This window comes from Colias philodice, chromosome 27 (genome assembly GCF_061535455.1).
Source record: "Colias philodice isolate Cphi_HAF_F1 chromosome 27, ilColPhil1 Martin Lab GWU primary, whole genome shotgun sequence".
Classification (NCBI taxonomy): domain Eukaryota; kingdom Metazoa; phylum Arthropoda; class Insecta; order Lepidoptera; family Pieridae; genus Colias; species Colias philodice.
In genome coordinates, this window is record NC_143112.1 from 3084823 (window position 1) to 3096894 (window position 12072).

The window sequence follows — 12072 nt, forward strand, 5'->3', positions numbered from 1 at the left end:
TTTTAACAAATATCAACTTTCATATCTTCAAATAGTAATCAAGCCTTACTAATCAAGCACAGGAAGCAAGCCCAATAACCTTCTAACATAATATACTATTTCGGGCTCATCCAGTATCCATAGAGCTACGTTTCATTGATAACTCACCACATGGCTACACATGTGTGGAGCACGTTGAAATCAACGGGATGAAGTTGAAAGAAATTAAATTCAATTAGCCTGGATGGCTGAATGAATTATTTTATCTCTGTTGGACTTTTCTTTGGGTTACTTTTTGTAGGATATGGAAGTTATATCTACCTATTAGATGAAGATATTTTCATGTCGATAAAAGTTAACATTTTCCATGGTTGGCAGTTTATTTTCATGAAATTGTATTAGTCAATTATATTACTGTATTTCTGTACCTATATTATTACAGTATTATCGCTATGTGTCGCTAATATGTGATCGCTTAATATGAATGTTTATCTCTTATATATAAAATTCTCGTGTCACAATGTTAGTCTGCATACTCCTCCGAAACGGGTTCACCGATTCTCATGAAATTTTCTGTGCATATCGGGTAAGTCTGAGAATCGGCCAACATCTATTTTTCATATGTACCACGGGCGAAGCCGGGGCGGACCGCTAGTTTGTTTATAATATTTATTATAGTGGCTGGAGATAGTTTACACTAGAATGATATAAGCAAATTTTTACCGCTGTGAAATATCTGATTCCCTTGGGGACTCCCATAACTACCGACGTGTGTTCATACGGGCGAAAAACTAATTCAATATAATAAAAATAAATCAATATACATGCTCACTAATTTATTTCCGTCTTTCCAGATAATGCCATTCCGCTGACTCAATGTCAAATTCAAAACAACATGCGACGAAATAAACCAAAATGCTAATCGACGATTTACTGGAAGTGCGCGCGCGCAGGGATGTAACGAAATCCGTAAATAGATGTAAACGGATGCGGATAACGGATGTTTGGTTCCTGCTGGTGATCTTTGTTAGCGGTTGCTATGGTTACGAGGAACAGAGGTTCGCTATGGAGCCGCAGGACCAGGTATGTTTTTGTTTTCGAAAGTAGTATATTCATATTGTACCTACCAATGTTTTTTATAGACTTTAAATACATATTTACATTAGATCCTACTAATATCGTAAATGCGAAAGTTTGTAGGTTTGTTTGTTTCTCCTTCACGTAAAAACTGTTGAACTGATTTTCATGAGAATTGGCACTCACATAGGGTAGATAACGTAGCAAAGGTTAGTTTTTAACACCACGAAATTCCCACGGGAAAATAAAAGCCATGCGGGTTTTTCCTTTCTACGCGGGCGAAGCTGCGGGTGAAAAGCTAGTGGTTCAATAAAGTAGTGTACTCACTGTATTTTTTGCATTTACCAATTATAAATACATTACATTAGATATCATATAAATAATATGATTTATGTAAATAATAATTAGTAGTAGCACAGTATGTCTAAAATAAGTCTATTATAATTATTGTAGCAAGGCTGCGTAGTTTTCGAAGTTAGTTAACAACAATAGAAAACTTTGAGTTTCTAAAGATTCTATGTTTATAGAGAATGAAATTTAATTGTAATACAAACTATATCTATTTCGGTAACAGTATTACATTTCAAAATATAACATTTCGTTATTTAATAATAATGAAATATCTTAACTGACACACTATTTTATTATATGTATCTTCTACCTTTATCAAAACTTATAGAAAATATCTATCGTCTTACATATACTTTTGAAGTAAAACTTCTTTAGGCGCGTTGAGAGTAAAATTTCAAGGTCGAGCCATGAAAACACCGTCAGGTCACGTAGTAAGGCGTCGATTTTAGTATTTTTGAATCTTGCCAAAGAAGTTTCACTTCTGACACGTGTGCTTGGTGCACAAGCTCTTTTATTGCAATTTAAAACGGTTTTTAATACAGTTTAACTCTCAATGAAGCAAAGCAGCGTTTACAACCTAGTCTGTTACCATAAAATAATACTATTCGCGCTTAACATAATTACTGATAAATAAACGTAAATAACGATCCTAAAACAGTTATAAAATTAAGTTTTATTACAGTTTTAACGACTGCAACGTGTGTTGATCGATTTCACAATATCACTTAGTGGGTTATTGACCTCGGTCATTTTAAAGGCTTATTAAATGAATAATTAATTAGTGTCCTTCATTAGCGGTGTTTATGGAAAAAGAAACACATTTCATGTAATAGTTTTCGATACGAAAAGTACCTTTTTAACACGCTTTTATTAGCTGCTCCTGTATGTGATAACTGGTAACCGACTCCTTTAGACTCGATTTTGGCTCAATTTAAACGGACAGATTTAATTCACACTTTGTAGACTTAGCAAGGATCGATTGCATGTATGATGTCGTGAGTTTATCTTATTAAAGCGTGTTTTTTAGTCTTAATAAACTATGTAATCTAATCTATACTAATATTATAAAGCTGAAGAGTTTGTTTGTTTGAACGCGCTAATCTCAGGAACTACTGGTCCGATTTGAAAAATTATTTCGGTGTGCGATAGCCCATTTATCGAGGAAGGCTATTAGGAGCGCGGAGCACAGCTAGTCCTTAATAAGTATATTAACATTTTAAGAAATGAATCCATAAATTTCCAATCACTGTTAAAAAAATATACAACAGGACAGCACTTCTCAGCAGCCAATTATTTTCAGAAAGGTTCCGCTTTAACTTATTTAAATAAATCTATTAAAAATACAAAGGTTAATGCGAAACGAAATCCGTTTACAGTTTTGCATTTAAACAGTTTATGTTAATGGTGTAGGTAATTATTAAAACAACGTCGCCATAAATCATAAATATGTTTCTAAATTAAAAGCAGATTGATACATAAAAATTTGAATATATTACACTAAAGGCTTTGTTAGATAGGACGATTTAACTAACCTAACCTGTCGACGTGCTATGACGCCGAATTTTGTTGTACTGGGCGCTACTGGCCTTGTCAGATAGAATGCGTATTTATCGCGTGTCATAGCGTTAGGTCTACTTGACTGTACATAGCCGCGTAATACAACATAAGACACCGCGCTATGACGCCTTAATGTGCTGTATTATGCGGTAATGCAAGCAAAAATGCTTTACGCACGCTAAAGGCTCTGTCAGAGAACGCGTAAGCAGCACGTGACAGAGCATTAGCGTTTAGTTGCGTTTTTGCCCCAAATTGTGTTATACTACATGGTAACCACAGAACATGTTTTTAATGTTCTGTGGTGGTAACATACTGTCAAACAGAGAGAAGTCTCTGACGCGCGCTAAAAAAGCATTCTATCTGACATAGCCATAAATGGAATTATGGTTAATGAATATTCATAATGTTTCCAAATGAATAAGGTTTTTGTTGTTTATTGATATCTGATCTGGTTTACGCTTAAGGATATTTTGCTTTGCAAGTTTTTATAAGCAAAAAAGGTGTTTGTTGTTTGTACTTTGAATTGAAAAATCAATGTATATGAATTAATTTATATACAAAACAACAAGTGATTTCTGGTGCTAATCTCATAGCACATGCGAACAGACACTACCTACGAAAGAAATCAAGACTATCTACATAATATATATTATATATGTAGATAGTCTTGATTTCTTTCGTAGGTAGTGTCTGTTCGCATATATTTCAATAAAACCAATGTAATAGATGTACCTATTTTACTTTACAGATAACTCGAAAAGAAACCACAAACAACAAAATAAAACGACATCTATATCTATACGTATATAATAAATCTGTAGAAGGGTCAATTCTGTACATTGAAAATTATACCTTATTATCCTGGGCATAAAATAGGATACTTTGTATCCTGGAAAAATACGTAAAAAAATAATAAATAAATATTCAGGACAAGACAAGATCCTTTTTCTATCAGTCACGTAACAAGAAAGTGCGCGTAAAGTTTAACATATTATGAAAATATATATTAAATTAGCAACATTATGGTAAAATTTGATCAATATGGATGTGAATTTTAATATAAAAACCGACGGCCTTGCGTATAACGAATTTTTGATGCATGGCGTAAGGAAAAAGATAACCGCGTGTTAAATTATTTATTTTAACAATTTTAACAAATTAATACTTAATTTTTAATCTTCTGTTGATTATACTTTTTAACAGTTATCTATCAAAAGCGTGTGCACACGTGTCAGAAGTGAAACTTACATGAAACGCGCCTAAAAATGTTGGATTTAAAAATAAATTCTCATTGATCAACAGCTGTTATCGTCTGATATGACTTCCAGTACACTTTATTTAACCAACATTGTTAAAATAATACATAATACATGCCTATTTAAAAAAACAGTAAAATATAACCCCATAAGAACAGAAGAAATTCGCGAGTTCCAATCCTGCCTCGCGATAAAAAAATTTTGTTCAACTAAAATCGCTTTCAGTTTGTAACTCAAACCATACGTTATTAAAACTAATAATTTTATAATTATTCACATAATTTGCATAGCTATTCAGGCTTTTGTTTACTGGGCTTATCATAGTTTATAATTAACAGGCTTTGACAAAACACGAAGCAATATCCATAAAAACGATACTATCGTTTCTTAGAATTGCGCGATTTGTGAAATTTCGTGTTTGAAAAATAAACGGTGCTGTAGTGATGTGATTGATAATGTGTGTGTTAAATTAATATAAATATGCCTAACCTGTTTTCAAATTAATATAAATAGATACTATTTTTAGCTTCTGATATGCGATATCTTTTAAAGTATTCTTTAGAATATAATTTAATCATAGATTTTATTTTTTTATTTAAAATTACAGTCAAGCCTATTATGTCATTTATTTATAGCATACGCTTATTCAATATGCAAATTCTTTATGTAAAGGAATAACGGAATTCTTGTGTCTAATCTAATTAAAAGCTCTTTAAATGGCTTGTTCATTATCTATACTAATATTATAAAGCTGAAGAGTTTGTTTGTTTGAACGCGCTAATCTCAGAAACTACTGGTCCGATTTGTAAAATTATTTCGGTGTTAGATAGCCCATTTATCGAGGAAGACTATAGGCTATTATATCATCATGCTAAGACCATCAGGAGCAGAGCAATGCGGGTGAAACCGCGGGGAACAGCTAGTCATTAATATAGTAATAAATAATTTATGTTATTCGTAAGAACATTATTTTTAATTAATTAAGTAAATACAAAACGTCTGGTTTATGTGACTATTAATTTCAAGTGATGTTTCTAACAACAGTTAATGCCCTTCACATAGCATATTGCACGCCTCATAAGCGAAGCGTTGAGGTGGGTACTACTGTCACTTCGCGCAAAACATCTGATTTTTCAAACTTAAAATGTCTTTATGTATCATACATTGCACTTGTAAGATAATACATACACACACATATTAAGAAAAAACACTATTTTTAACGTTCATGATATTTTTTATGTCATTTTTGTTATTTAAACTAGTTAAAAAACAGTTTAAAAAAGTTCTGTCTTGGACGTCCGTGTGTCTGTATGTGCGGATCCTTTTTCTTGTTAACACGATAGCGACCGAAATACTCTACTAATCGAGTCTTTTTTTTTCTCTTACGCTTGAGTATGCTCAGGAATAGAACCCTTTCATTTTTCAGGGTCTGATTCGATGTGGTTTAATTGTTATTAAATAAACAAAAATAATAATTAATAAATATTTATTAAAAAAAAATTATGAGGCGTGCACTTTTGGATTTTCCAAATTATTTTTTATTATACATTGATTATTATTTAAATATTGATTTCATTTTTATATCATTTAGTATTCGAACTATTGTTTGACACTCACATCACTATGTTTAACAAAAACATTATTACATCACAACTAGACAACATTTGAACAAAACCAACCGGAAGGGACCAGCTTTCAAATAAAAAAGAATCACCCAAATTGGTTCACCCAGTCAAAAGTTCTGAGATAAAAACCCAAACAAAAACAGTCAAATTGAGACTTTTTTGAAGTGAAACTTCTTAAAGCGCGTTGAGAGTAAAATTTAAAGGTCGCGTCATGGCAATACCGTCACGTCATGGAGTAAGGCGACGATCTTCTTAATATCTTTGAATCTTGCCAAAGAAGTTTCACTTCTGACACGTGGGCTCGGCACATACGCTCGTTTTTGTAAATCGGTTGAAAAGGTTACTTTTCAACTGAGCGTGATTTCTCATTTATAGAAAAACAAGAAATATAAAGAATGGCTCTTTCAACATTTATTAACATTCATACAGTTGACATGTAATTGTGCTAATTATATTAGTTACACAATTTATGAAGCTACGATAATTTCTTTTTGAAGGAAACCCAGCTTTATTTGTTGTTTTTCGTTCATTATGTAAATAGGAACGTAAGTTTTTTATTTGTGTAATGGAAAATATTTGACACGCCATTATTTATTTTCTTTTTGATTTCACGTGTGTATGTGCTTTAAAATGAACCTTTTAAATTTTAATACTGTGTTAATGCATTTTTATAAAAACAGAATGTAGTAGTAGAGTTGAATAGGTAAATACGTTTTAATATAAAAAGATATTTAATTCGATATACCTAACAGATAAATAATTATAATACGTAGATAGATCATTTTTATCTATTACCATTTTACCGTTAAATACATATTACCATTTTACAGATTACCAGTTTACGACTAGCGTGGCATAGTAGGTAGTAAACAATTCGTTACCATTTCGTTACCTATTTTACAAAAATATTCCAATTCGTATTTTTGTAAAATTGCCTATTAAAATAAATTACTTACCTACCACCTATAAATTTACCAACAAATTAGTCACCATATTATTATTACAAACTTTAAAGAATATACGAAATCTATCACGACGCGGGTTTCGCACCCGCGTCTTCCGCTGCGATGTATGTGTATGTGTATGTACACACTCGTCGAGAGCCTCGGCCGAAAAGACTCTCGTCGAGAGCATGCCTGTACACACTCGTTCTAACATTTGAACTGAAGACTTACACGAGAATGGACGTAGAAAAAGCTGCTGCTATTTGTCTTTGTGCCGTGAGCTATTATAATTTTTTAAACATTTACTATAAAAAAAAATTCTCAAACCATGGAGAAAAAGAAGATGGTGGATGATTACCATGCATCGCAGTAGAAACAGGGAAATAAATATAAAAACTTCCTGAATAGTTAATGTATTTTATTGTATTTTTAAGGAATCAATAGAAACGCTTCTTTGTTTTAGAAGTACAACCGAGACAACCGAGGCGAGACACGAGAGAGCGAGACAAGACGAATGCCACCATGTACATACTCGTTCTCGGACTGTCTCGGTGTGTCTCGGCGAGTGTGTACAGCCGGCATTAGCATTTGAATGCTATAAAAACTAAAATATCAGACCCTATTATTATTATACAATACTAGAGGTCCGCCCCGGCTTCGCCCGTGGTACATATTATTTCGCAATAAAAGGTAGCCTATGTCCTTTCTCGGGTATCAAAATATCTCCATACCAAATTTCATGCAAATTGGGTCAGTAGTTTAGGCGTGATTGAGTAACAGACATACAGACAGAGTTACTTTCGCATTTATAATATTAGTATGGATTATAGTTATTAGAACAAAGCAGTAGTACTAAGCTAATAATAAAAATGTTTTGGATACGTTTAATTAATAACTAAATAAAATCTCTTTCCACAGAGTGCAATCGTCGGTTCCCGTGTAACCCTACCATGCAGGGTAGAACACAAAGCTGGTACATTACAATGGACAAAGGACGACTTCGGTCTGGGCACTCATAGGAATCTCAGTGGCTACGAACGGTATTCCATGATTGGGAGTGATGAAGAAGGTATGTTATCTTTATATATAATTTATATATAAAAATGAATCGCAAAATGTGTTGGTAAGCGCATAACTCGAGAACGGCTGAACCGATTTCGATAATTCTTTTTTTATTATATTCCTTGAAGTACGAGGGTGGTTTTTATGTAGAGAAAACGAAAATATGTACCACGGGCGAAGCCGGGGCGGACCGCTAGTTAATAATAATTATTGGTATTGTTATTTATACGTCTGTAAAATCACTGCATATCTATACTAATATTATAAAACTGAAGAGTTTGTTTGAACGCGCTAATCTCAGGAACTACTGGTCCGATTAGAAAAATTCTTTCGGTGTTAGCCCATTTATCGAGGAAGGCTATAGGCTATATATCATCACGCTAGGACTAATAGAAGCTGAGCAATGCGGGTGAAACCGCGGAGCACAGCTAGTAAACTATAAGAATTTAGAATCATAAAAATAGGCTACTGAAAAGAGAATAATTAAATCCACTTTTACCTTTCTACCAAAGATAGGCGAGGGAAAAATACAGTTTTATTACACTTCAAAAAGTATGCGTAAAATCTTCAACAGATAGCTCTAAAACGATCTAGATATTTATATTGAGTTGTGCGTAGCCCGTAGGCCTCTCCAAATCTATGACGTCATATAGAAAATTCGCTCATGACTCAGTTCTGAAAGAGTATTCAGTAATATTATTTGCATTACTTTATATAATTTTATTTCATCTGTTGCCTATATTGTTAACTTAAAAATAGTTGGGTACAGCATCATAATATTTAGTCTGTTTCCCGCGTTCCTGATAGGGTCTGTTTAGCTTATCTGTCAGAAAATATAGCAAATAATGTATGAAAATTTACACCTAAAAGTGTCAAATAGATTATCAGCAAGTGTTGAAACCGGTTTTTATCCTTTCTATTTCTTTCTAATAAAAATATAGGTTATGTTATTTAAGGCCACTATCTACATACTAGTAGTACTATTGAAACTATTTTTAGAACGTTTTTACAGGAAAAACTGTCAGTTTTTAGCACAATTCATCACACAGATCAAGTGCGGTTTACGAGATGTCACATGACATAAATGTTTTTGGATCTGTAATATTTTTATGTACTTTTCTTTGATCGTTTTATATTGAGCTAATAAAATGATAGATCATAATAAAACAGGAATTTTTGTTACAAGTTATGAGAGAACAGATGAACAACCATACATACAGGTTAAAAACATAACCCTCCATTTGCTTCGCTGTATAAATAAGTGTATAATTTAAATAATTTTTTAAATTAACTAAGTAGGTAGGTTTTTATTTTTCCTTACTATTAAAAACAGCGTGTTTTTACTAGAGAAGAACTAGAAAATACACTATCTACATTCTACAAGTTTGTTTCGCAAATAAATAGGTTTAAAACTTAGATTAAGGATTGGTCTCCGCGCGCGCGCTACGACTAGATACCGCCCCACCTAAAAACAATAGCTCTGTGAGTGCGGCAACTCATTTCTGTAGTGTGTGTTAGGCAATTTGTAAAGACGCTAGTGTGTGTGAAGAATTGGGCTGCCAGCTACATAAATTTTACCTCATAAATGGGAAATGTGGCATGTTGGAAAGAAGTTTGAAAAAAATTTTTTTTCATCCTGACCTGGCCGGGAATCGAATCCATGAACATGCGACTCAAATCCACTTGCGACGCTACTATAGTCACAAAGGTTGTTTAAAAGTAAAAAAGCGGAAATAAAAAAAAAACATATTATATGAGTCAGTTAAACATGGTTAAACAGAAATAAATTATTGTTATTATACTTTTTTATACATGTGTTAGTAATAGTATTGAAAAAAAAAGTTCAAATTATTGCTAAAAGATTTCCTCAACCACGTGTATTTTTTTGGATATGCAGTACGGTAACACTGAATGGCGTCGTATTTTCGTAGAAAAAATTTTCGAAGTAAAGGAGAAATTTCGAATAATACGATACTTAGTGATGGTACGTGATCCCAGTGTCTTTCTTATTTTTTGTTGTATTATTTTTAAACAGTTTTATGACACAAATAGGCATTTTACTTCAGATTTTGTTCAAAATCTGTAAAAACTATCGGTTCGCCCTCTCCACACAATGCTTGTGACACGACTGGCTTGGGTACGCCGAATTCGGCGTACTATTAGTTGCCGCATTTTTCAAGTACGCCGGCGCGGCGGTATCTAGTCGTAGCGCGCGCGCGGAGACCAATCCTTAATCTAAGGTTTAAAAGTAGGTTATGTTCCCAAAATTCTTGTGCCAAAATGTTCTTATATAGTTTAAGGTTAAATAATATAATACATAGTAGTTCTAATTCCGTTGTTAGTATGTGTTATGTATGTCGGGTTGTATGATAATAGAAAGTAATAATTCTCTCGTATGTACTTTATTAATGTAACAATTGTAAAATAGTAATTAACAGAAAGGATTGTATAGAATGCCGTGTAAAATGTAAATTGTAAATCAAAGATGTCTTCCCGAATAACAGTGTTGCCAGGTGGCTCTGTAAGTTGCACAGATTATAAATATCCAAATTATGTCGCCAACACTCTCCCTCGTTATAAATTTAAAGGTTCAATCTATTGGGAGGTTTTCTCATCCTAGTACTACGACGGATTTCAATTCTGGATGGTGTAGGTTCATGTGTATCTGGAATTGTTTCTGGTACAAGGTTTTCTGGTTGGTAATTTCCTGGACTTGCTACTGGCTGTATAGATGATCTTCTTGGTGTATGTGTTATTACTGTAGGGCTAGGTTGTATGCATTCTTTTTCAGGTGAAGCTGGTGTGGGTGAACTCTCTTGCAGGTAAGTTGGTCGGTAAGTATCTGGTGTATTAATATTCTCACTCAAGCATGATGTCTTTATAATCTGATCAGTATGTCTGTGATGTATCTTTCCATCTACTTCCACCTTGTAATGTAATTTTCCTTTCCTCTCTAATATTCTTCCAAATTTCCATTTGTTACTATCATACATCCTTATTTGTACTCTATCTCCTGGTTTAAACTCTTTGTATACCTTTAATTCTTCATTGTTGCTTTCTCTAACTTCTTGTTTTCTTTTCACTAAATCTATTCTTGTCCTATATATTCTTTTAAACATCATTTCTCCTGGACTCTGCCCTGTAGAACTATTAGGTGTTTTTCTATACATCATTAAAAATCTTTGTAACTTATCTTGTACACATCCTTCTTCGTTCATCATTGCTTTAAGTTTATTTTTAACCGTTTGTACATATCTTTCTGCTTGACCATTTGTAGATGGGTGAAAGGGTGCTGTAAACTTTGCTTGTATTCCATTTTCCTTTAAAAATCTTAACATTTCCTCTGATCTAAATTGTCTTCCATTATCAGATACTTGGGTAACTGGTAAGCCAAATTAAAATATTAATAGTAGCTGTAGCTGTGATAGAAGTAGTAGGTATTACCTCTAACCATTTTGTGTAGGCATCTACCACAATAAGAAAATATTGATTCATGAATGGTCCTGCGTAATCAATATGAATTCTACTCCATGGTTCTTTCGGATATTCCCAGATGTGTATAGGTACTTTAGTAGGGTTGTTTTTCATTAAACAGCATGTTTTACACTGCTTTACCATGTTCTCTATATCTATGTCTATATTCTTCCACCAGACATAGCTTCTGGCTAATGCCTTCATTTTCACAATACCGGTGTGAGCTGTATGTAGTTCTTTTAATATTTGAGGTTGTAACTTTTTAGGTATTACAATTCTTATGCCATAAAATATGCAATTGTTTTGTAGTGAATATTCGTATAGTCTTCCTGTATCTTCTCTTCCTGACTGTATATCTATGTATAATTTCTGTAACTCAGGGTCAGTGGCTGTAGCTTCTCTTATTTCCTTTAATGAAACTGGCATTTCTGCAATTTGATTTAGGTAGAACGCTTCATCGTCTGTCATTGTCTCATTCCTTTCAGTTGTATCTGTATATTGTATTCTTGAAAAATAGTCGGCATTCGCATGTTCTGTAGTCTTCCTTAATCGTATGTCATTTTCTATGTTTTTATTTAATGTAGCTCTGTAGTCGGCACATAGGCGTACCTTTCCATTATGTTTCATCACAGGAACAATTGGTGTACCCCACTGTGAGTATGTAACCTTTTCTAATATGCCTTCTTTTTCTAATCTGTCAATTTCTGCCTCTACTTGATTTTTCAATGCAAATGGTACTGGACGTGG

At 33.1% G+C, this 12072-nt stretch overlaps 3 protein-coding genes and 1 long non-coding RNA gene across 6 annotated transcripts in view; 2 read left to right on the forward strand and 2 right to left on the reverse strand.

The window, feature by feature from the left end:
• Positions 1 to 5736, reverse strand: part of LOC149476540 (uncharacterized) — a 203568-nt gene extending 197832 nt beyond the window's left edge. Inside the window, exon 1 of the long non-coding RNA XR_016317821.1 lies at positions 5279 to 5736. This is a non-coding gene — a long non-coding RNA (uncharacterized LOC149476540). The remainder of the gene's footprint in view (positions 1 to 5278) is intronic.
• Positions 1 to 12072, forward strand: part of igl (IQ calmodulin-binding domain containing protein igloo) — a 547908-nt gene that overhangs the window by 337150 nt on the left and 198686 nt on the right. The window lies entirely within an intron of this gene.
• The window catches only part of LOC149476545 (uncharacterized), a 201854-nt gene that overhangs the window by 51241 nt on the left and 138541 nt on the right, over positions 1 to 12072 (reverse strand). The window lies entirely within an intron of this gene.
• The window catches only part of LOC149476546 (irregular chiasm C-roughest protein-like), a 77992-nt gene that overhangs the window by 32693 nt on the left and 33227 nt on the right, over positions 1 to 12072 (forward strand). For all 3 annotated transcript variants that reach the window (XM_089711764.1, XM_089711761.1, XM_089711763.1), the window contains exons 2-3: positions 834 to 1062; positions 7708 to 7858. In XM_089711764.1, coding sequence (XP_089567890.1) covers positions 895 to 1062; positions 7708 to 7858 — 319 coding nt within the window. In that variant the 5' untranslated portion in view covers positions 834 to 894. The remainder of the gene's footprint in view (positions 1 to 833; positions 1063 to 7707; positions 7859 to 12072) is intronic.